The sequence below is a fragment of the Carassius auratus genome, chromosome 37, assembly GCF_003368295.1.
Source record: "Carassius auratus strain Wakin chromosome 37, ASM336829v1, whole genome shotgun sequence".
Lineage (NCBI taxonomy): Eukaryota > Metazoa > Chordata > Actinopteri > Cypriniformes > Cyprinidae > Carassius > Carassius auratus.
The window spans coordinates 8,821,296-8,845,786 of record NC_039279.1 but is presented as its reverse complement, the minus strand read 5'-3'; the positions used below and the strand labels follow the sequence as shown (position 1 = coordinate 8,845,786).

At 35.6% G+C, this 24,491-nt stretch overlaps 2 protein-coding genes across 7 annotated transcripts in view; both read right to left on the bottom strand.

Annotated features, from left to right (window-relative positions):
- LOC113056100 (actin-binding LIM protein 2-like) overlaps window positions 1–20,105 on the bottom strand; it is a 72,426-nt gene extending 52,321 nt beyond the window's left edge. For 2 of the 5 annotated variants that reach the window (XM_026222591.1, XM_026222593.1), the window contains exons 1-2: window positions 11,298–11,542; window positions 5,137–5,292 (exon numbers count right to left, since the gene is read on the bottom strand). In XM_026222591.1, coding sequence (XP_026078376.1) covers window positions 5,137–5,292; window positions 11,298–11,313 — 172 coding nt within the window. In that variant the 5' untranslated portion in view covers window positions 11,314–11,542. Of the gene's footprint in view, window positions 1–5,136; window positions 5,293–11,297; window positions 11,543–19,657 lie in introns of those variants that run through there. The other 3 variants (XM_026222592.1, XM_026222594.1, XM_026222595.1) reach the window with 3 other exon arrangements.
- Window positions 20,106–22,173: 2,068 nt separating this feature from the next.
- Window positions 22,174–24,491, bottom strand: LOC113056540 (borealin-2-like). Of its 2 annotated transcripts, none has more exons than XM_026223315.1 (10): window positions 24,308–24,491; window positions 24,084–24,215; window positions 23,963–24,003; window positions 23,810–23,861; window positions 23,670–23,719; window positions 23,544–23,593; window positions 22,756–22,842; window positions 22,577–22,643; window positions 22,417–22,503; window positions 22,174–22,327 (listed from the first exon to the last, which is right to left on the bottom strand). In XM_026223315.1, the coding sequence occupies exons 1-10, from the start codon at window positions 24,423–24,425 to the stop codon at window positions 22,277–22,279; spliced, it is 735 nt and encodes a 244-aa protein (XP_026079100.1). In that variant the 5' UTR covers window positions 24,426–24,491; the 3' UTR covers window positions 22,174–22,276. The 2 variants fall into 2 exon arrangements, with proteins under 2 accessions (XP_026079100.1, XP_026079099.1); XM_026223314.1 differs by having other exon boundaries at window positions 23,670–23,734; window positions 24,308–24,487.

The window sequence follows — 24,491 nt, the reverse complement described above, 5'->3', positions numbered from 1 at the left end:
CGTAAGTTATCATGATTCGTATCATATCGTGAGGTACCCTGCGATTCCCACCCCTATTTTATATCCAACGTTAACCATCAAAAATACTTTTGTATTATCTGATTTATTTATATTTATTTTTTTCAGTTGAAACAACCCTAAATGGTTTTGTTAGATTTAGCTTAGTTCTCTGGACAACTTTAACCCCCAAACTATGGTAGATCCATGCAAAATTCCAAATACACACTACACACAGACGCACACATAAACACACAACCAGAGCATATATACTTAATTAAAAGTATACTACTGTATGCAGAATGTTGTTTTATTCACAAATGAGCCAGCATCTGTAAATGAGCAGCAATAAAAAAAAAAGAAAAAAAATAACCTAATGCAATTACATCCTGCCTATTTGCTAGAGATATTCAATGTTTTTTGAGTGAATTTTAGATGATCATAATCCACTTTGACCGATGGGATTACAGAATGATGTGTTCCCCACCAAATCCAATGAAAATGTGAGAGAATGTGGGAAATCCATGTTTGTCATTTCACAGCATCCATGGTTTCAATGCACAATTGTTGAGTTATTAGTGTTAAATTATGAATAGAAATCCTCTGCAGCTAAATTTCCCTGATGAGCGCTACTAAAAGAGGAACTAAAAATCTGTCATTTATTAATTCTGCTTGGATCTGAGGAGTTGTTATAAAAGGTCGATGCTGTTCAGCTGCAGTGGGAAAAGTCTGAAATGAGACACTTGACGTATCACAAACACATTATTCTCTGTCCTTGAGAGGGAAACAATTTAATTTAGTGTGTTAAATAAAAAAAACAGGCTCTAATTTCACTAGGAAATACATGGAGGTTTCATTGAAATACTGACAGCTAAACAAATAAACAATTTGTGAGAGAACAAAAGCTATATTATAGTCCATATTATGACATAAGCCATCTATACATATGAATTCTACATTACTGTATTTAAACACATCCCTATAGAACACAGAAAATTACATTATAATCAATATATTTTTTGAATTACGCACCTGGACCATGTGAATGACCATGCATACACATGCGAGCATATGTATAGGCCTACAGTATGTGAAAGCATATCACTCGCCAAACACACACATATAAATATATGTGGCTCTTCATGTTACAAATGTTAAACTTTGGTGCCATCAGGATAAAGCAGAGAGCAGCAACACAGGCTGTTTTAAGAATTTGAATCCAATCATTTCAACATTTTTCCTAGATAAGGTATCAAGAATCAAGACTTTACTGTGGCGTGTGTGTGTGTCCATGTAGATAGTGTGTATCTGTGTATTGATTTTAAAAGATTTACCAGTGGATTCGAGCAAACAAAAGGCAGCTGTATTAGGGTGTTTTCAGTGGGGTGTAGGTCACACACTTTAGGAAGATTAAACACACACAGAATATTTACATTTTAAATGGTTTATATTTGATATGCAGCGCTTTATCCATATAGAGTTTGAGCATGTTTTGAACAGATATCGCTCTCCAGTTGCATTACAGTTACTCCAATTTACATAAATACTATACACTAAGGGTATGTTTATGTCCATAATGCTATACATTAGAAATGTGTTCTTTTCTATTCAAACCTGCTGAGAAAAACTGCATGTACTATACACATTTCTATGAATATATATGCGTAGTTTGATTGAATTATATATTTGAGCTCACATGTTTGGAATGAGCGTTGGGCGTGCTCGGTCCAGCCTTTATGGAGCAATGAAATCCCCACTGTGCAGAATAGCATAACCATGTTGTCATGGTGTGCATAAAACAAATACAAGCAGTTTTATGATAAGTGAATTCCCCCGTGTGTCTCTGTTCTTCTCCATACGAAGGCTCCAAAACATCTTAGAATGAAGCAATATCATCTGGTTTGTTTGATGTTTTACATAACAAATTAGTTGAAGGTGGTGCGAAAGCACACTGAGTGCTGGAAAGAGTGCTGGAAATACAACTATTATATAATTTTTTACTGGATGAATAAAAATCACAGTCAGTCTCACCACTGTCGATGTTAAAGGGACAAAAATAATATCCACCCAATAGGGCCGTGCAAAAAATTGAATGCGATTTTCATGCGCATCTCGCCAGTAAAGGCGCTCAGACAGGGTTCAGATCAGGGTTGACAGGTTTTCTAAACAAATCCTGCCCACTTGCTTCTCAAAACTAGTCCAAAACTAGCCCAATAGTGTTTCCAGGAGGTTCCCCAATGAAAAATTGCATACCGGGGATAAAATACATGTTTTTTGGAAGGGATACCTTGGTAAAATTCACATTTAGGGGCCATACATCACGTTATTGGTATTGGGGTCGCTTCAACCCGCGGACATGAAAAACAACGCGGACTTGGCAACACTGGTTCAGGTGGAGCGGCATTTACTACACAGAGCCATAGTCCACCGACAAGCTACACAAAATCGCTTTCAAAATCGACAAAGAATTGCCTCCGATTTTGAAATTGATTTTGTGTAGATTGTCAGTGAACTACGGCTCTTTGTAGTAAAGGCCAACCAGTGTTGCCAAGTGTGCTGTTGTTTTTCATGTCCATGGGTCGAAGCAACCCCAATACCAATAACGTGTTTAGCCCCTAAAATGAAAATGTTATCAAGGTAACCCCGCCAAAAAAATGTGTATTTTATTGCCCGGAACGAAATGCCATTGGGCTAGTTTTGAGAAGTATTTGGGCAGGTTTTGTTTTGAAAGCCTGGCAATCCTGATATACTACTAATCACAAGAGTGCATTTACTGACAAGATGCGCATGAAAATCGCATTCGATTTTTTTGCACAGCCCTACTACCTAATAGTAATATTTACTACTAAAAATGAAAAAAGTTGAATTGTATACACAACAACTTAGGGTTAGTAAAGTTTATTAATTTAATCAAAAATACAGTAAAACATTAATATTGTAAAATATTATTACAGTTTAAAATAACAGTTTTCTATTGTTGCAGTAAAATGCCATTTATTTCAGCGATGGAAAAACTGCGATCACATGTTTTTATTGTAACATGATACTTTGGAAATCACTTTAATGTGCAAAATTTGGAGCTCAGAAAGCATTTCTTATTGTCAATGTTTAAAACAGTGGCGCTGTTTAATATTTTTGTGGAAACTGTGATCCTTTTTTTCAAGATTCTTTAAAAGCACAGCAAAAGAAATGAAATAGAAATCCTTTGTAACAGTACAAGTCTCTTTACTGTCACTTTTGATCAATTTCATGCATACTTGTTTAAAAAAAGTTTGAATTTTTCTTTCTTTTAAAACTCACTTGAAAGCATATGCTAAGAAAGATGTGTTCTTCATTCTCAACCCTAGTTTACTGTGTGATAAGACACATAACAAAAAAGCATTGTCAATTCAGAGTATAAAAACTTTTTCTAAATATACACTCATCCACAAAATAAGGGTGAATTGCATGTAACGTTGTCCGTTCTGTTTTACAAAACTAGTCTTAAAGGGGTCATATGATGTTGCTAAAAAGAACATTAATTTGTGTATTTGGTAAAATGCAATGTGTTTAATGCGGTTTAGGGTTCAAAAACACATTATTTTCCACATACTGTACATTATTGTTGCTCCTCTATGCCCTGACTTCCTGAAATGTGTTGATTTTTACAAAGCTCATCGGACTCAAAACCGAGGTGTGCTCTGATTGGCCAGCTATCCAGTTTGTTGTGATTGGCCGAATACCTCAAGCGTGTGGCGGAAATGTTACGCCCCTTACCATATTGTGATGCTGTGTCCTGGCAACAAAAACAATAAAACCCATTACAAACTAGGCATTTGTTGCATCCAGGGTAAACATAAAACCCTTCGTCTTCATTTGTGATCGGAGAAATGACAAACAACAAGCAGTAGTCTATACTGCTCAAAACTCGCGTTTGAATCATCAGTGACAAGTTCTTTAAATATGAAAACATACTTACAGTCTGTGAGTCAGAACAGACGGAATTGAAGGTTCAGGAAACAGTCCTCCATTATAAAATGTGTTGCACACGCACAAATATTTGGGTTGAACTGTTCTAGGACAGTGTTGTAAATACAACTTAACCACTGATTTCTAGTTGTGTCCTCTCTGGAAGGCCAAACAAAGTAGTTTCACTTTCACATCGAAACACATAGCGTCTCCATGAAATGGCAGCGGCAGCAACAATACTACAGCGAGAATCAAAGTTATGCCTTCTTTCTTTGTGTGAGGATTTGGACAGCATTATGCAAATCTTCCAACATAGTGATGTAGACATGAGGGCGTGGATGAGTCTTAACTTTTACAAAGAATATCTCTTTGGGTTTGAGACTTTAATCTTTGCAACTTTAGGGATCTTATATATTCATAATCATGAACAGCTTGCAACACTCCAAAGATAAAGGAAAACGTCATATGACCCCCTAAAAAAAGTCTATATTAAATCCATAATTATTTGAGAATAGCCCAAAAAAGTAACAGGTATTTAAAACAATAAAAGTTATGGTTTTGAGGTTATAAAAAAATAAAAAATAAGAGCAGCAACTGTAATTCAACTAATGGGGTGTAGTAATCACACTGTTCTGAGGTAAGAATAAACATGCTAAACTCTATTAAGAAAATCACATTGTCTCAGCCCTGAGGTCACTTAGCAACCTCTGTCTGTGTTCACAACATCAAGCTGAAAACAGGCGGTGCTGGGAGGAATGCTCTTGCTTATGGGTAAGCACACACGCAGGCACACATACAATGACAGACAAAACAGAAAACCACATTCACCCACGTGTTTGGCTTAATTTGAGCTATTCTTGAAGAAATCAGGTCGCAAACAGATGAAACAGTGTCACCTTAATAAACTTCATCTCTTCTATGTTTGTGGCAGACTGCTCTCACAACAGTATGCACCCCACTCACTCCACTGATGAAGAACGATTGAGTTTGTTAATCTAAATACAGTGCCACTCTGCACAACAAAATACTGTGGCATTTTCATCACATTTGTTTTGTTTTCATGTTCTAGAAGATGTATAATCAAAGCACCTTACATTATTCCTGAAGTGTAAAAGCCATTGCAGAACTGTCTGAAAACTGCCACACAATAACAGTACATATAAATGGAGTTGGTCATAACTGACGAGTTACCTTTGCAGACGAAGCACTTGATGTGGAAGTGTTTGTTCTGCACCCGGAGCACCTCGCCTTTGCACGGATTGCCACAGTTTTGACACGGGATGGGGCCGCTCTGCCGCTGTCCCGTCTGCTGTTCCGGGGAACTGTGAACAGCCTGCTGGTGAAAAGCTGTGGAGACACAGTGAGAAAAGAGTTTGGCAAAAAAAAATATATTGTTATATCCCCAAATACATCATAAACTGACAGGTACAGAAACATTTAGGAATTAGTCGACAACCTATACTAATCTAACCTGTCCTTAATCTGAATATTGAGGGAAATGTGTCTATGGTCCTCTATAACTAAAGATAGCAGAAATAATAAGAGCAGATAGAGCAGATTTATACATTGAATAGTCAATATTGAATACTGTATATTAATTATTTTGTATTAATTTATTTTTTAGGTGTAACAATAATGTAGCATGTTCCTTTGAAAAGTTAAAATCCTGACGTTGTCTACATCGTGCCATTGTTGTGATTTTTTTGACATCTAAGAATATCATTCAAGCCTCTAGTTTAAAAATAAATAAATAAAAAAACAGTCGCCATGAATAGAGTTTGTTTTTCTCTCATGAATCTTTAAACTCTGAGTAAAGCCTGTGCATGTATTAGTAACTAAAAAAAATATTAGGTAAAGCTTGAAAGCTTGATGAACTACAATTACTAAAAATAAAGATAAAAAATTATAATTAAAGGTAACCAGGAATATTAAAAATGAAGGCTCTGCTCTCATGTGTAAATCTTTAAGCTGTCACTTGCGCCTGTCTGTATTTGTCATGTCACAGGAAAAGACAACCCATCTGTCAATACAAAAACAGAAACAGGCTTACTAATTTGTCAATACCTTTTACCTGTACCACTAATCCAACAAATAGCATGACATCTAATTTATACTTAAACAAACACGCTCTAGAAACCTCCACTGCATCAACTTGTTTTTATAGATCCTAAGAGAGACTCTTGTGTTGCTGAACCCCAGAAACAGCAGGCTGGGAATATTTAAAGACTCCTTTAAAACAAAAACTATTTCCTGCTTTCACAGATCAGGTAGAGTTATTAAACAATTTTGGACATGCATGACAATCCAACCCTAAAAACGCATTGAAAAACTATGGACAACTTACTTTTAGCATGCTGACTGTATTTGGCAATGATTTATACCTGAATTAATCTTTTGAAGACAGATAATATTTTTTAGAAACAGCTCTACAGGTTATTTTTATTCCATAAAGTGTGCTTCCAAAAAAGAATGGACAGGAAGGACAAATGTCCTCATTTTAGACCAGCATGGAATTGTTTTGCATGTAGTCTACCATAAATTTAGACTCATGCTCATCTACATTTTTAAAACTTGGGCAAACCTAGTGTAGATATTGATAACTAAAATTAAGTCAGTCAAAAATCAGTCGAAATAAAGATTAAATAAAGTACAATTGAAATAATAAATAAAAACCTACACTTTTAAAATGTTGCATTTTTAACTAACTGAAATAAGTTTAACTAGAAGTAGTGGAATTACTTAAACTGAAAAAAAGAAAAAATTAAAGCTAAATGCAATTATTAAAAAAAAAACAGCACAAAATGACAAAAGTGCATACAATTATGAAAACGTTACAAGTGAAAATTAAGAAGCTAATTCAAAATGTAAAAACACTATATAATTGTTACGGTATTCAGGGACAGGAGACTGGAATAATAATATTATATACATTCATTACAGTTCTTGAAAGGAGGTTAAATGTTATGATAAAAAACAGTCAGTCATAAACCGTCTAATAGGTTACCTCATTAAGTGCTTAAGGCACTTTTGTGTGTGTTTTGTGTGAAAAAGGAAACTCCAATGATCACTCTAACGTTGAAGAGAATGTCAACCAGAATTGATTTATGTTGATTATTTTTGATTCTTCTGCTGAACAAAAAAAGTATGTTGGGTCCAAACAACAACAGACTTGCATTATATATACAAAAAGAAAAATAAAACACTGAAACATTTTGCTAAATAATTTCTGTGCAGAAGAAAGAAAGGGTGAACTATTACTGTCAAGTGTAAAAGCCCATACACTATAGAGTGTATAAAGAGGATTGTGGTGCCAGCCAGCACAAAACTTTCATAAACTATAGCAAACCACATCATAAAAGAGAGAAAATAGTGATTGAATCTTATAGATCTAACTACATCTCCTCTGATAAGAACTTGATAAGTCAAGGTTGAACATCATCAAGTTTACTGTCATGTACAGTACAGTACTAAAACAATCGAGAGTTTTTCCAAACCTCTGATTCCTTTCAACCTCAGGCAAAAATCTGTGGTTAAAGTAATAAAGGCATGATGCTGTACTGCAGTAGTAAGATCCCTATCACTGCTGCACCTGCTCTGTTCATACACTCTTCGGCATGCTTCACACGTCCACATCATACATCATCAAAACCTCTGTTAGCATTACCAACTTCTGTGTAAGGGGAGGAGTTTGTACCACATGTTGTTAAACACACACACAATAATTTTCACCAACTTGCTCGCTCATACAGACAGTCACCCATCTTTAAGCAGCTTCTCCATAAATAGAGCATCTAGTCAACCCATGGGGATCCCATCATGCCCTGCTACATTCTGCTTGAGGTCCACATGCATGTCTGTGTATTTGAAAGGCTCAGATTACCACCGCAGCATGCCTCTGCCACTTGACTAGCCAATAATCACTCGACATGTGCCTTTTTTTGCAAATGCAATTGTGGGTTTGGGGGTAAGACTGAATTATAGAAAGCCTTTGAATGCTAGAACATTCACACTTTTACTGATGCAGCATAATTCAATATTACACAATACTTCCATATTTATGAGTTAAATATTCCTCAAATATCACACTATGCATGTCAAAGTTGTTTGATGTTCCCTATGAGCAATGAGAAGAGGTGGTTTATATTTTCATCTACTGCATTTACCATCTCTTCATTCACTTTCACTGAAGTGAACAGATTCAGGAAACAAATTAAGTCACGTCTTGACCTCAAAGTGGCCTAATGGTCACAGACACATTTTGATGATTCTTCTGTGTTAAATCTCACTCAGGTTCTCAGCTGTGCAAGGTGAAACAGCCAATGAGAAATATCCAGTGAGCAAGGCAGATAAACATGGAAAGAAAGAAATTCACTGACACCAAAAAGCATTTATAGTATTAATAATTATTTAGATAAATTAGGGATGAAGGATCATTAGGGATTAATCTGGTTATTAGTTTTTATGTTAGGGCAGACACCCAATAAAAACATGTATAAATACTGTATGTTATACTACTTTGTAAATGATCATATTTTGTACATTTAAGGCTACAAAGTCAAATGAATTCTGATAATGTTTTTAAAAATGAACTTTAAATGTGTTAGATGACTGCTAAATGAGGATGAATTCAGTGAATACAGTACTGATATTGTCACAGTTTGACAGTTATGTTAGTCGTCATCCTAGCCTTGTACCTAGTTTTCCTCATGTGTCTAATAATCATCAAGTTCACCTGTTTAGTTCAGTTCTCTTGTTATTTTCCCTCTTATTTAAACCCAGTGTTCTTCCCCAGTGTTTGTCTGGTCTCGTCCACTCTACCCTGTCGTTTATAAACCTTCGTCTTCATCTCTGTGCATTTGTTGACATCGTAGTGTGACAGATATATTGTGCATACTGTACCTAATCAAAATATTGACCAAAACAACAAATGTCAGAAATTTTAATTTGAGGATGCATAACTTGAAAATCCATGAGTAAGTGCATACATCAATGTGAAGATGTACAGACTTCTTTACTTTTAGTTCTAGAGATAAATGTCCAATAACTTTCAGAAAACCAATTTTAGAAAAAAAAGGAGCTTACTGTGCACTGGTGAGGAAAATTCCTGCAAAATTAAAAGATTTGGTAAAGTCCCAGCAAATTGTCCAAGAGATGCTTAAATCTATAAGAAACTTAAAGCACTACTTTGTCCATGAGGCTTCCAGCTGTCTGCATGAGGATGATCCTCGGACATGGCAGGATGATTAAAGGATTTTAAAGCAAATGACATGCTCATGAGCACAGAGTGCCTATTTTGATGCAACCATTTCAGCATCTTTCAGCCAGGGAGGACGACATCAGAAACATCAGTTATGGATTTAAAGCAATTAATCTAAATCTCACTCAATGTGGGAGATGAACATACAAGACTCAGTGCCACAGATTATATTTGTGCACTTACATTCATTGATCTATCAGTTTCGCACTCCAAAGGACACATGAAAAAAAAAAAAACACCTCTGATGCACTAGTACATTTTAGAGAGCAGGAATCAGAATTTATCAATTCAGCTCAAATCTTAACAGAAAACAACTACCTATAATATTTCATATCTCCATCCAGATGCAGATCTGTTGTCCTGCATTAGAGAAGAGGCAGAGCAGAGGAAGGGGGTTGTTTACTGTCACCACGGTCAGCACTAGGGTATTTCTGCACCTGTTGCATCTCTCCCAAAAGTTATATCATGTGTTTGCCCTTGTAAACGTGACAGTATTGCTTTGTGATCTCAAAGTGTTGGGTGTCAATACTGCCTGATAATGATTATCTGATTATCTTCCATTCTGCTGTCAGAATGAGATTTTAAACAGCTAATAAAAACAACACAATATTAGTTTAGAACAGTTTTTTGCTTGTAAACTGTGCTTGATCTTCTCTCCTCATTCAACCAACCAATCAGCCACCAGCCACCAACCACTGATTCATTCAAACAAACTTAATGCACACCGAACACATTTAAAAGCAATTATCCGTCTACTTTCTTATTCAGACTTCACTGCAATGTCTAAACATGACAATAATTAATTATAACTTTTCTCACAGTACTAAATATAAAAAAACTTTAATAGTAATCAAGCGCTCATTAATTCTTACTCAAAAATAAATACAAATAAATGAACAGATATCATGTAAGCATGTCACTATCTGTTCCCCCTCCCCTCTCATGGTCTCCTTCTATCACACACACACACACACACACACACATACACCTATGTACATGCGCACACACACACACACACACACAAGCAAAAACATCTCTAGACTGCTGTCCAAGAAGGCCAGATTGCATTAGCTCCTGGAGTGCAACAGCATGTCCTTCTGCCAAAACGATGTATGGTCTCTAGGTGGGCTGTTTGTTATTGTTGTCGTTTCAATAGGCAATCCTCAAAAAGGTTAGCTGAGCCACAATCAAACAAAAATGATACTCACAAATAATTTTTTTTTTTTTACACAATATAGCCTACTCTTTGCTCTTTTTTTGTGACATATCAGGACACAACTCTGTATAATGACATGGGTATGACACAGGTATTACAAGGAGAGGGTGATTTATGAGGACATAACCCATGTCCCCATTTTTCAAAACGCTTATAAATCATACAGAATGAGTTTTTTTTGAGAAATTAAAAATACACAAAGTTTCCTTTGAGGGTTAGGTTTAGTAGGTGTAGGGTTGGTGAAGGGCGATAGAATATACAGTTTGTACAGTATAAAAACCATTACGCCTATGGGATGTCCCCACTTTTCACAAAAACAAACGTGTGTGTGCATATATATATATATATATATATATATATATATATATATATATATATATATATATATATATATATATATATATATATATATATATATATATATATATATATATATATATATATATATATGTGTGTGTGCATATATATATATATATATATATATATATGTGTGTGTGCATATATATATATATATATATATATATATATATATATGTGTGTGTATATATATATATATATATATATATATATATATATATATATATATATATATATATATATATATATATACACACACACACACACATTACATGATTGTATATTTGCCATGCGTCCCAAAAATGCCTCATGAAATTTCCTTTTCTCAAAGCTAAAAATTCAATGATGATAAACAGGCTTAATATCATAACACTGCAAAATACAACCAAGCCCCGAAATTACGAAAATAAACTCGTGTATCGTAAACATGTAAGATGACACAGGTTCCCACTGACAAAGTGCAGAACCACCAAATGAAATAATAAAATAACACCTAACCGGGGCGTCAAAGCGCAACATTACCTTTTTCTTCAGGCATTGTCTCCCGTAATCACGACTATTCTGTAAATAAGAGAATGAGCCCGCTGTTTGAAAAATATATCCAACGGTATAATTCAGTGCAGCACAACGGTCTCGTTCACTTCATGTTAAAGCCGAGCTCCTCTCGCGAGCGTCGGAGAAATGCGCTTCCTCCAGCGCGCGTCACAGCGTTACTACAGGAATGAACGCAGGTCATTTGATTCCCGCCACTCGTTCGGGCTACTGTAGCAATACATTATAAATAGAAACTAGTCGATCAAAAACATGACACCCCTTCCCAAATATCTGAGGGCGTTCACCGTATTATCTCTGCGTGAGGTACGTATATGGACCTTCATTCAGCCCAGCTGGGAAAACAGTTTATGAAACTTCCAAATATCAACGTGAGTAACATTTAAATAAAGGTTTCAGCTTCATTTGTCATGTATAAACTAACATCAGGTCTATGGCATGGAATGTAAACAAACGATATTTTAATGTACATGTAATGAAGCATATGTTTTATATTCCATGATTTCCTTTTATCCATTTGTCAAAAACTGGAACTCTCATATTATCCATAATATAGCCTACAGTTAAATTCTATACGATTAAATATGAAAATTATATTATATACAATTAAATTAAGTTACATTTTGAATACAAGTAAATTAAATAAGATTAATTAAATGTTGTTAAATGTTTTTTTTAATGTTATAACAAACTATATAGATAGATAGATAGATAGATAGATAGATAGATAGATAGATAGATGATATAGATAGATATAGATAGATAGATATACACATACACACACACACTTTTCTGCCACTTTAATGAAGAAAAGGTGTCAAAACTATGAAAACCCCAAAATCTAATAGAAATAGTCTGTTTATATCTAAAGTAAAAATGGATTGACTTAAGGATATAGCTACAAACATTATTTTTTTTTTTTTACAATTTAAGATGTCCTAAATATGAAAAACAGAATGACCGACTGCAGTGTTCAGCCTTTGCTATCCCATAATGCCACATTCTGTCTGACTCCGCCAGAACTCTTTATATTGTGACTTTTATTACCACATTCCTTTGCACATGAGATCATGTTTTATATTGACTCTTGTGTTTCCTTGTCATTTTGAATCCACCTTTTCTTGGAAAAGGACTGGATTGTGATGGATCAGACGCCTGAAACAACAGTTACAAGCTGAGATTTTATCATCAGTGCTCCATTAGCAAGACTACACTTGAATGCAGTTGCTCTAATGAAAGTTCTGAAGTATGAAGAGAGTCATGGCAGGCATTCATGAACCGCAGAACTTTTCACACACCCGGACCATTTAATTAATGCAATGAGTTCAGAGGGGCTCAACTCTTTTCACATTCTGAAGACCCCTGATTCTCACTCCAGCTCCATCTCTGTACACGGTTCACTCTTTGATGTCTAATTGCAGAGAACGAGTCAATGTCATACTTCTATCTCCCTCTCTCACATGTCCTCTGTAAGTCCTGAATAATGAGCAAGCTTGTGAGCCTTCAGCAAGCACCTGTCAGGGGCTACTGCAATAAAGGCAAGGGCCATTTGAATTTCCAGCACTTTCTTCACTAGAACAGCAAAATGTTTTTCTCCTCTCCATAGAGATTTACTTTAACAAAGTCAAAGATCCATGTAAATGGAAAACCAAACAGGTAACCAATTATGGTAATTATTATTTTTTTTTTACTGTGCTGTGTTTTACTGTGTAAGCAGCACCATTAAAAATGATTGTTTAGACACTGCTGAAAAGCTGTTCTGGCAATCCATGGAAAAAAAAACAATAATGAAAGAGGCATTGTTCTAAAGTGAGAGATGGAAAAACAGAAAAAAGAAGTGATGGGGAGAGAGAGCCAAGCTCGGCCTTCAGAGAAAACATTATATAATTCCCTTTGTAGGATTTGCAAACATAGAGAATGGACCGGATTAATCTGTGCTCATTTTTCTGTCCATTGGGATGTTTTTTTTTCCCAAAGTTTGAGACCCTATCAGAATCAGAAAGAACTTTATTGCCAAGTATGCTTGCGCGTACAGTACATACACTGTACTTCCAGAACACAGAGACAAAATAAATAAAAATAAAAAAATTAGGCAAATAAATAAGAGTATAAACAATTGTGCTATAAATGATAATGGAATATGATTGAGTAAGATGCAGGGATGTACTAGGATGGAGGGGTAACATAAATATAAGGATATTGCACATTTTTATTGCATAAGCATAAGTGGGGAACATTTAACTGTTCATGAGGTAGATTGCCTGGGGGAAGAAACTGCTATTGTGCCTGACTGTTCTGGTATTTGTGGCTCTGAGGCATCAGCCAGGTGGCAAAAGTTCAAAGACTACATACAGTAAAGATGTTCTCTTCACTGTATGTAGTCACATCTTCTTAAAACAAGTTTGCTTTATAGGATATTTTCAGGCTATTTATCATCTTCACATCAGAATCAATAGAGACGGTAGGACAGTCAGAGGCGGATAAGTTGGAAAACACCAAAACCACACACACACACACACACACACACACATATATATATATACATATATACATACACACATACTTTTTATTTAAATAACTATAAATTACAAAATAAGCTTTGGGAATATTCTAGCCTAAATGTTTGGTCTATAAATAAAACAGTATGTACTATAAAGTGTACCATTTCCATTATCTCACAGATTGGATCAAACCTCATCAGGATGTACACACTCACACAGACACATACGAGAACACTGCCAGTGTCAAAAAAGCTCAAATTCACTCTATACACTTTGGTCTTCATTTAAAAGTCCTTCAACACTTTAACTTGTCTGAGCTAATGGAGAGAGTAATAGGGGCCACAGAAGGAGATAACAGAGAGAGTGAGAGAGAAATTGGGATGGGGATATACTCTGCTTGCTCAAGCTCAGACACCCTTAAGATTCAAGTTATGAATAATTTACAGAGGTCCTTTACTCTCTCCACATAACCAGAGACTCCTCTAAAGCACAGCAGCGGTGCTCAGGTGTCAAATCTCAGCAACACACACAGCTGAGGGTGAGAACAGTATTTCAACTTCAGAATTTCAAGGTCAATTGTTTTTTTAATTATTGCTAAATTTACTAGCAATTTAAATCCTACACCATTTTATAGGGTAGGTTGATTTCATCCAAAAGCCAAAATCTAGATCTTTAATATTTTTTTATGATTATTTTAAATATAAATAAATATATATACACACATGCATAAACAGATTCTTTCTTTTCAGTCAAGAGAATGAAAGCACATTTCAAACATGACACAGTAACACGGGTTCAACCAATGGTGTAAGTATGGCAGGCCTATATGTTTGTGCTACTAACAGCAGTCAGGGGAGTGTTCTAAAACAATCATTATAGCAAAAATTGATTTAGCTATCAAAAAAAAACATTGTATTACAAAAATATTACAGTAGTTTGAGTTCTGATTTCACAAAAATTTTCACTACAGTTTTCCTTTTAATTTTTACCAAAACATGCAACAACAAAAAAACAATAATAGCCAATATTTCTGCTGTTTTACAGTTCCTAAGATGAGAACACCGTTTGCCAGTAAAACCAGACCTGACCTATCTGTTTAGCACAGGGACGCTACATTCTAGATCTGTCCCCATAACCTCAGCACTCTTCTGGTTATCATGGAAGGATGAAAGGGGTGATGGGTAGATCATCACACTCTGCTGTAACATTCCATTCCAAGCCAAAGATACATAAACAACACCACACACACACCAAGCCCAGAAATTAACCAGGGCTTTGGGAAAAAGCCACCAAAATGAACAAAGTTGACACAAATTCAAGATAAGTTCAGTTGGCAAAAAAACTAACAAAAAACAATTTAAGTAAAGATACCGGTGGTCCTGATTGAAGTGAAATATGAATGTGTCGCATCACACTTAGATCTGCTCACGTTGATTTCTTTCACTCGTTTTATCCAATTCAAGAACCCTACACATCAAAAAGCAACAAGATGCTTTTTGCTGAACCAAAGGAGCTTCCATAAAAGCACCATTATTTTTGAGATCTGATGTTTCTGGCTTGACTTCTGGGAAGAGAGGCATGCTTGATCAGACGATATATTTATATACATATTCAAAGAGAGAAAATTAAGGAAAGAGTATGCATGCATGAGAATTGCTTGTGGGTTCACACTGTTTCAGTATTTCATCAATAAGCTCAAACCAGATGAACCTCCATCTGGGGTGACATGCAAACTCTTCATCAACACTGACTCAGCAGTACTTTATTCAGCAGAGCTATGTTTAATAAAATAATGAAAACATTCAAAGCAAAGTGCATCATTTGAGTTTTATTACTGTGGTTCATAGACTCTTGTACAATCATACAAACGTGACAGTAAAAAGTTATTTTATGAGTCAATTATGAGTCATGTTTTATAACTGAAAATAATACATAGTAGGAAAAATCACATCATAACATTAATAATAAAAAAGGGAAATGTATAAAAGTCTAAATGCTCAGATGTCGGGAGTAAATGACAACTGCTAAGTTCATAATTACAACCAACAACAAAACACCTCAACACCTCGCTTAGGGAGTCATTCTTGTCTACTTCTGCTCCCAGCGTCAAAACAATGGTGGACTGATGACCACTCACTCAGTCTGTACTGAAACACTACTGACAATCAAACTATGGTGGGAGGGGCCTGTTTTTGTGACATCACACAGACAGGCATATGTGATCGCCTTGATTTGAAAAAGGGGTAAAGCAGATAAATATATACATATATAAGTTCACTGGGTGGATTTTTATAATTTTAGGGGGGTTGTGTACACACTGCCAACACACATTTCAGTTCAAACAACTAGTAAAAGCGCATGAAGCACCATATGACCCCTTTAACCAAGTATTTTGAGCAGACACATCAAATGACCCATAGACCTTCGAGTTCAAGTTAGATGTTATATTGAATTAAACATGAGAATGAGGCTGTGAGGGACAGGCATACACTTGCACATCAATGTATAAATGTCCTATACCATTCAAATTTAACCAAATCACAATTTTCTATACAGTTTTATAGTTTTTGTCTAAAGACATTTTGTAAGGTGAACAAACTGGTATGTTGTTAAACTACATTTCTGAATGAACTGCACTATCCCTTCTGACCTCACAGCCTTGATTTCCTTCCTGTCAACAACAAAATATGGTGCTACCCTGAATAAGGTCTATATGACAGGCAATGCTGCATACAAGTGTATCGAATACAACGTCACTATTCTTGAAATGTCCCTCAAAACACACATGATGTGATGATGAAATGGCATTCTCCCAGCATGCATCCATCCAAGGCTCAATTAAAAAAAACAGCAGGGTTCATTTAGAAAGCAACGGTGTACATTTCAAATACTTTCTCATGCACTGATATATTAAATTTGTATCTCCTTTGTGATTTCCACAGTTCAGAATGACACCCTAAACCACTGAAAACAGCTTCTAGGTTTTTCTTCCACATTACATAAAAAATGATTCTGATTTTGTCCCTACCTTAGCTATTGTTTGATGAATAAGCTGGAGGACATTCTTCTCAGTCAGTACCAATAAAACCAGGACAAGGAAAATGTCACAGGCCCACTCTAGATTTCAGGGCTAATTGCTAGTGACTGTTTCTCAGGGACTTACAGTAGCAGGAGTGACATCACCAGCTATTTCTCTATTTACTTCCAACAGCTGTATAAAAAACAAACAAACAAAAAAAAAAAAACAGTATGCACAGTTTCTGCAAAGAGCATAGATCCATAATGTCGTTATTTTTAAGATTTCATAACAATTGTCTTAACTTGCATACCCTAATACAGCAGTTCTCACCTGGTGGATTGCAATCAACCACAAAATCATGCAAAGTTTAAAATAAATAGGCTTATCAACTTTTAAAAAGGAGGATAAATTCACATTTTTTGTTGTTAATGTCAAATAGCATGCATCCATTATTTTGGCACAGAGTCATCTGTCATTAATGAAAAACTGCTAAGGTGGCGTTCCTGAAATGGTATTTATTGGTCTTTACACAGATTGTTTAATGCTGCAACATTAAAGCATAGCATGGCTTTTAAACAGCCCTGCCAACACTCCGTCATGACCAATTCATACGACCTCACACGTATTGTTTTGTTTATCTCTGTGAGGGTAGGTTTAGGGGCACGGCCAGGGGTGATCCTTTGTACAAATTCATTTTTCACAAATCATACATATTCTTACAAGTGAGGTCATACAGTACGAATTCATATGAATTAGCCACCTCGCAAATGGTTTGGTTTCAATTTAAGTTTATTGCCACATCAGCTTCACAGTCTATTTCATGGCAAAAATGATACATTAGAAAAACAATACAGTAGTACACAAAAAATAAACTGATATAAAAAGTATTGGATATAAAATTCTATAAAAGCTTCTTTACATTTGAAAGGAACTGTATACGTTTTTTTGGGTCCATCTTATAAAACAATCATTAAGACTATGTCCTGATGATAACGTTTGTCTCATGACATTAAATATTAGGCAGACCAAAAGCACATTTAGCCAAATACAAATAGTAAAACATGTAGGGATTTACAATGAGATAAGGTTGGCATTGAACCTAATTTTGACCAGGCACAGAGCAGCCTTAACTCTGCGGAGTAAAATAGAACCCCTTAATATAAATGCACAATGTAAAATATATAAGCAACATTATGCAATATATAAAAATAAACAAACAGAATACAACACAAAAACTTGAATAGTTCACCAGCAAATGGAAAAAATTGGTGCCAATTACAAAGAGTTTCGTGCTGTAAACTCTTGCTTACTTTTAATCTTTCACTTTAAAAAAATTTGTTTACTTTTGTACAGAATTTCTTCATTTATATATAAATGATACATCTGACACAGTGTTGGGGACAGCACTTGACGCCTGATATAAAATTAATTTCATCCTGAACTAAACCTAGTTGAGAACTGCCCTAATGCATTAGCCTCACTCCAAAGTCACTCCCATGAGGATTTAGCGCTCTGGTATGACATCGGTCAGATACACATGAGGTGAGCTTCTGGCACAAATTATTCGGACCTAGGTTATGCAGAAGGTAAATTATTTACCAAATTATATAACATTTTGGTTCGAACATTTATAAAGGCAAATAATATAACCATTTAAAACTAAATTTCACTATGAAGAACAAATAAAGCAACTATTTTATGAACCTGAGAGAATAACACCACGTAGATAACAGAAGGATTTAGCAGGGTCTCATCAGTCTACTTCAAATTATGGTGCTTTTGGGAAATGCAACTCAGGAATCGATGTTACAGAACATCATTCCAAACATAAAAAACCATGACCTACGGAGAATATTGATTAAAGTCAGAGATATTGACCACATTGACAGCAAAATCATCTAATACCAGAGATTATCCTTCTAATTATCAGCTGTTCTGCTTAACGCCCTAATTGTTAACTTAAACTACAGATAGTGAATGATGGTGTTGTAGACCTACTATATTGTTAAAATAGTCACAGAAATGCAGGAGAAGATAATTAACTTCCTATGGTAGTTCCTAAAACTGGTAAATTGTGACCATAACCCTTTACAATAAGGTTCATTAACTACTTCACAGTTAACGAACTAAGAATTAATGACACTTCTAAAGCATTTATTCATCTTAAATGTTAATTTCAACATTTACCAATGCATTAAAATCAAATGTTGTACTTGTTAACATTAGTTAATGCACTGTATTAACATGAACTAACAATGATTGACTATTTTCATTAACAAAGATTAATACTGTAATAAACGTATTGTTCATTGTTCGTTCATGTTAATACATTAACTTATGGAACCTTATGGTGCAGTCTTATTGTGACTATGCACAGGATTTAATTTAATTGTTGGGATAAAAATAAAGGAGAACCATCTTTCGGATTTAAGACTTACAAAAAATAAAATTAAAAAAATAAAGACGAGAAAATGAAAAAAAACAAACAACACCGGAGATAAATGGTGTTAGTTTTCCAAAAATAAAATAAGCCCACTGCAACAAAGACCTTAAGACTCTCAGCAGTAGTAATTTTATCAAAGTGTTATGAATTGTTTTTTGTGTGTGTGTGTCACTATAGCTGCAAATTACCAGTGGGCTCATGTGGCTTTATTTAACACCTGCCCACGCTAAATCACACGTTAAACTGAAGAGACAACCTCTCTGAACCTTTGACAGTAGTACATACTACAGGGCTGCACTGTACTTAATGAGCGCTGGTGGATGGGTGGGTGAACCCACGTGATACACTCCCAACATACAGTACTCACCGGTGCTCATTATTATCCGCAGACCGTTTCAGAGTCCAGTGTCATGGATGTCTCACGCTCGGCTATCAGCGCGCTCCGTACATATTTCAATCGCCCGGTGCTCGTCAAAGTGCTCGAGCCAACGAAGCGAATAATTAAAAACAAATAAAAATAAAAAAATAACTCCGCCACATAAGCCCTCGCACCTCCGTATCAAGAAAAGTCGTTGATGGGTCTTGTAAAATCGGTGAAAAAAAACCGTAGTGCGCAGCGTTGCGGCCGCATGCACGAGCGGGTGGTGCCGTGTGGCTGTGATGCGCTCGTGCGTATTTGCCTCAGCACCATTCCTGCACGAGCCGCTATCTGACTGCTACGTACAGCGACAGCGGGCGGCTGGGAAATGTAGTTTATGTGAGGGAATGACATTATCAAACTCCGGAGTTAACTACAGCAATAATCAAAATGAAATGGCTATTATTAATATTCATCAGTTACCAGGGCCGTGCAGAGACCTTTGGAGGGGCAGGTGCTCAAAGTATAAAAGGGGCACATGGAACAAGGCTTTAAATGGCGCTGTTCAAAATATCAATACAGCAATATATTGTGATGCATTCCTTGCGGATTCACGTATCGATATGGATGGTTATGTATTGATACAGCAGCAAATGCTTTGAAGCAAAGAAACAATAGAGAAGACAAAGTTTAAAATAATAATAGCTCTGGGATTAGAAACTGAAATGTCTTAAATTGTCCCAACCTGATGGCTTTTTCTTCTCGGTTTCAGCATTAATCTATTATTTTAACCATCACTACTACTCTTGCACCTAATCAATAAGTCCACCTTAAATATTGATACAAAACATAAAAAAACTGATCCACTGGAATATAGTGATTAATATTATTATTACTGTTGTAGTTGTTATTGTCTAAAATTGACCACCTTTGCAATGTTAACAAATGACAGGCTACATGTGTTATTCATATCCTTCACACTGCACTTTGAGGTCAGGTTTATCATGCATTTTTTTATTGACATTGATATTTTTACATTTATTTCCAGAGAGATATTATTGAGTTTACAGGCTAAAGTGGTCTTGCTGTTGTAAACACTGTTGCTATTGTAGAAAAAAAAATATTTGCGTCACATTTAAAATATAATTATATAATTCCTGAATTTTTATAATGATAATTCAGAGAATGAGAAAATCTGAATAAGCCTTACCAGTGTTGTGATAATTATTTTTAAGGCACTCAACGTGTTAAAAAATAAATAAGTACTGTAATATAATAAAAGTTTAGTCAAATAACAAAGACCAGACCCCTCGATGCCTGTGAAACCTTTCTCCCTCAAACAGCTCGCTAGTGTTACTACTACAGGCTACACACAGCAACTTATCTGCATGTTCTCACATCACATCGTTCTTTTAAAATAATAAGTAAATAAACATCCAAATCACTTCACTGAGAATGAAACACCACTTGCCAGCTGCCACGGTTCTGAAAATACCATAGACAGTAAAAGAAAATACAATTAAAAATGCACGTTCGGCCTGAGGAATTTTCCCGGTCAGGTGAAAGGTCATCATATTGGTCATTTTATTTACGACTAAATTATTATTAATACATTGTAATAATATTATGATTGGGCGTTGGCAGGCATTCACAAAAGGGTATGTTATTACAAAAAAAAATTCGAGGAAATTTTGCTTTGACAAAAGAGCACTTTTGAGGCAAAGGAGCAGGTGCTCAAGTGAACCGTTTTTTTCCGGACAATTCGATCAAATAAACCAGTTGGGGAAAAAAAAAAAAAAAAAAAAAAAAAAAAAAAAAAAAAAAAAGGTTCACCGGTTCTTTTGCGCTCGATGTAATGTCATTAGCGATGACTGCCCTTAATTCAAGCCTTCAGTTTACCCGCGCTTATAACATAAGCACAGAATCAGTTCAGAATCAATCACCAAAAGAATCAGTTCGGTTCAGACGAGCTGTGTGAGTCAGTCTGCTTCACACTGAATCACACATGCGCAGTATCATCAGCTCCTCGGTACTCGACGAATCAGACGCGTCTGACAGAAACGGTTTTCAATGAGCGCTTCATAACTCCTGACCTGATATTTATATATACACTATTCTTCAATAAATATATTTGTTTGACAGGGAAGCTGTGCGCAAACAGGAATATATTTAAAAAAAAAAATAAAAGAAAGAAAAACACCCCAGAAAAAAGGGCACTTTCTCTCCAGGAATAAAAAGGGCAGGTGCTCAAGCCCCCTTTGATGTCTGTGTGTGCACGTGCCTGTCAGTTACAAGAAAGGAGCCCACTCAATATCTGTAGCAACATATGACTGGGGCCCCCAGGGGCCTCTGGTGGCACTCACCAAGCCTCCACACAAAGGTTAATGATCACTATAAGTCAAAGCTGGACGAGTTGACGCTGTACATTCAACATATCTATGCACTTTCAAAAGCAACACCAATTAATAATCTTAAGATAACAATATATGCTTTGTCATCACTTTGGGAGAAGGCAATCACACTGCATGTCAGACAAAATTTTAAACACTTTATTGCATTTCTTTATATTTATTCATTTACATTTAAAATTGATTAAATACTGGCTGCAGCTTAAGCAATTAAAAAGCATCAGCGTGTGTTATTGAGGCCCACTTTGTTACACAGATAGTCCATTAGATCCTGTAATGATCACAAATGTCTGGTTATGCTACATTTCGTTTGCCTCTTTAAGCAGCCACTTGACGTGATGAGGGTTTTAAACTACTCGCCTTGATCTTTCGCATCTGATCTAAAGCCACATCATCAAGCAACTCGACACTGATGTCATCTTTATTGTCTTCAGAAAGGAACAGCGTCTTGAAAAGGTGGAAAAGGCTCATTGTTGAATGCTATGGAGCAAAATAAATGTCGCAATATACACTCACTCACTTCTCCATGGGAAGTGACTATTGTTGCTGTAGCCATCATTTCATCACCGACAGAGCGACTTGCTTGTCTGTTTGTCAAAAGAAAAACAGCTTTTTTTTTTTTAATGAAAATCCATTTCTGAAGAGAAAGTCACTGATTTAAAAAAAAAAAAAAAAAAAAAAAATGCAGGGAAAAGTTACCTGAATTTACCCCCTAATCCAAATGTTTGATCACTCATCTTGACAACTCGTCCTTGGGTCCTTTTTGCACTGATAGTTGACGCACACCTGGCAATGAGAGTCAAGAGGAATCCTAATTGATAAACAATATCTAACCATTAGGAATGAGCACAACATGGACAAACAGAGTTATTTAACCCTCTGGCATTCCTCATTTAGGAATTACACTTAAGATCTTCTGCAGTCAAAACAGAAAGACGACGACAAGCAAATCTTTAAGGACACATCAAAAGTAATTTGTATTCTGAGATTTCATGTCACTAGACAATGTGTCAACCACTAAAAAACACGTACTAGAAAACGTTTAATTAATAGTTAATATTAAAAATACAGCAAAGGCTTTTATAATCCAATGCATCAAAGACTGACTGGTGACAACTGGTGAGAAAAATAAAGCAAATCATGTATAATATCAGGGTGTAACCACTAGATGCCTGTATAAAGAGTGCTGCATACTACCTAGTTGCTTTTAGCTTTTTAAGAGTTAGATTTAATTATCATTAAAGTCTACTTCAACACGGCTGATTTTAATATTGAATTCCCTCAACAAAAAAAAAAAAAAAAAAAAAAAAAAAAAAAAAACTGCTTTGTATATTCGTTCCTGTGGCGGAAAGAAAGACTCCAAGTGTCAAAACTTATTTTTGAAGACCACTTAGCATTTTCTAATTATGTCCACAGTTTTTCTGTGTTCATATAACAGGTGTCAGAAAAAACAAAAACAAAAAAATAAAACACGAAAAAAGGTTTACCTCAGGCTTCCAGTGCTCTTGCTGTTGTGTAGGGTCTTCTTAGCAGGTTTCTGTGATGACAAGACTCGCAAGTAACATTTAAATCAGGCACCCGCAAAGATGACTAAACAAATGGAGGGTCAGTACCTTTAGGCCTTCCACGGTCTTGTTTTGACCCGATGACCTTTGTTGGACTGCTGCAGCATTTAAACCTAAAAGAAATGAAAGCTTACCTTAAAAGGAATTAAAGTTACATTTAAAACATGACTTCATAAGTTGCCTCAAACCTTTTTTGCTTGGTTTTCGAGATAGCGGTTTGCGAATTTCTGGAGAGGCGCACTACAAGAAAGAAAGAAAGACCGAAAACAACCACAAGCACCAATTTGAGCGATGCAGTTACCTTCAGCGAACACCAGAGGCCAGCAAAATCATTATTTTACCGTGATTGCCATCGTGACCTCCCCCACAGACGTGTCACTGTCTGAAAAACATTAGAGATTATAAATACTAATAACCATAAAACTATAAAGACACTACGAACAGGCTCTGTGATCGTCGTACCATTCATGAGGTCTTTTATCAGCGTGGTGTGGAAGGATTGCGGCATTTTCATCAGCTCGATTTTAAAGACACGGTCTACAGTTGCCAGTAATTTGTTCAGATTAGCCTCCATTTCATTTATCCGGTCCTGTGCTGTTCCGGTGCAAGCAAAAGACTGGGTTCATTTTTAAATACATATATATAAATGATTGAGTATGTATTATGTTATTAAATGAGTGACTGACCTTCCTTCTCGAACTGTTGTATAAACAGCTCCTTTCTCTTGGTAAGTCTAATTTTCTGGTCACAGTTGTGCTGCTCTTCAGAATCCTGACTGACTTTTCTAGTTCTTCGAGGAGCCATGCTTATAATAATAACACAAGCCAGAACTTCAGATCCTTTTATGAACAGGACAGCAGGTGCTCATTA

Excerpts from the sequence above, each read along its gene's own strand:
- LOC113056540 (XM_026223314.1), bottom strand. The coding sequence starts at position 24,425 with ATGGCTCCTCGAAGAACTAGAAAAGTCAGTCAGGATTCTGAAGAGCAG. Across the intron at positions 23,594-23,669 it reads AGACCGTGGAAGGCCTAAAG|AAACCTGCTAAGAAGACCCT; the intron begins GTACTGACCCTC and ends TTGTCATCACAG. Across the intron at positions 22,328-22,416 it reads ATCAGATGCGAAAGATCAAG|GATCTAATGGACTATCTGTG; the intron begins GCGAGTAGTTTA and ends TGATCATTACAG.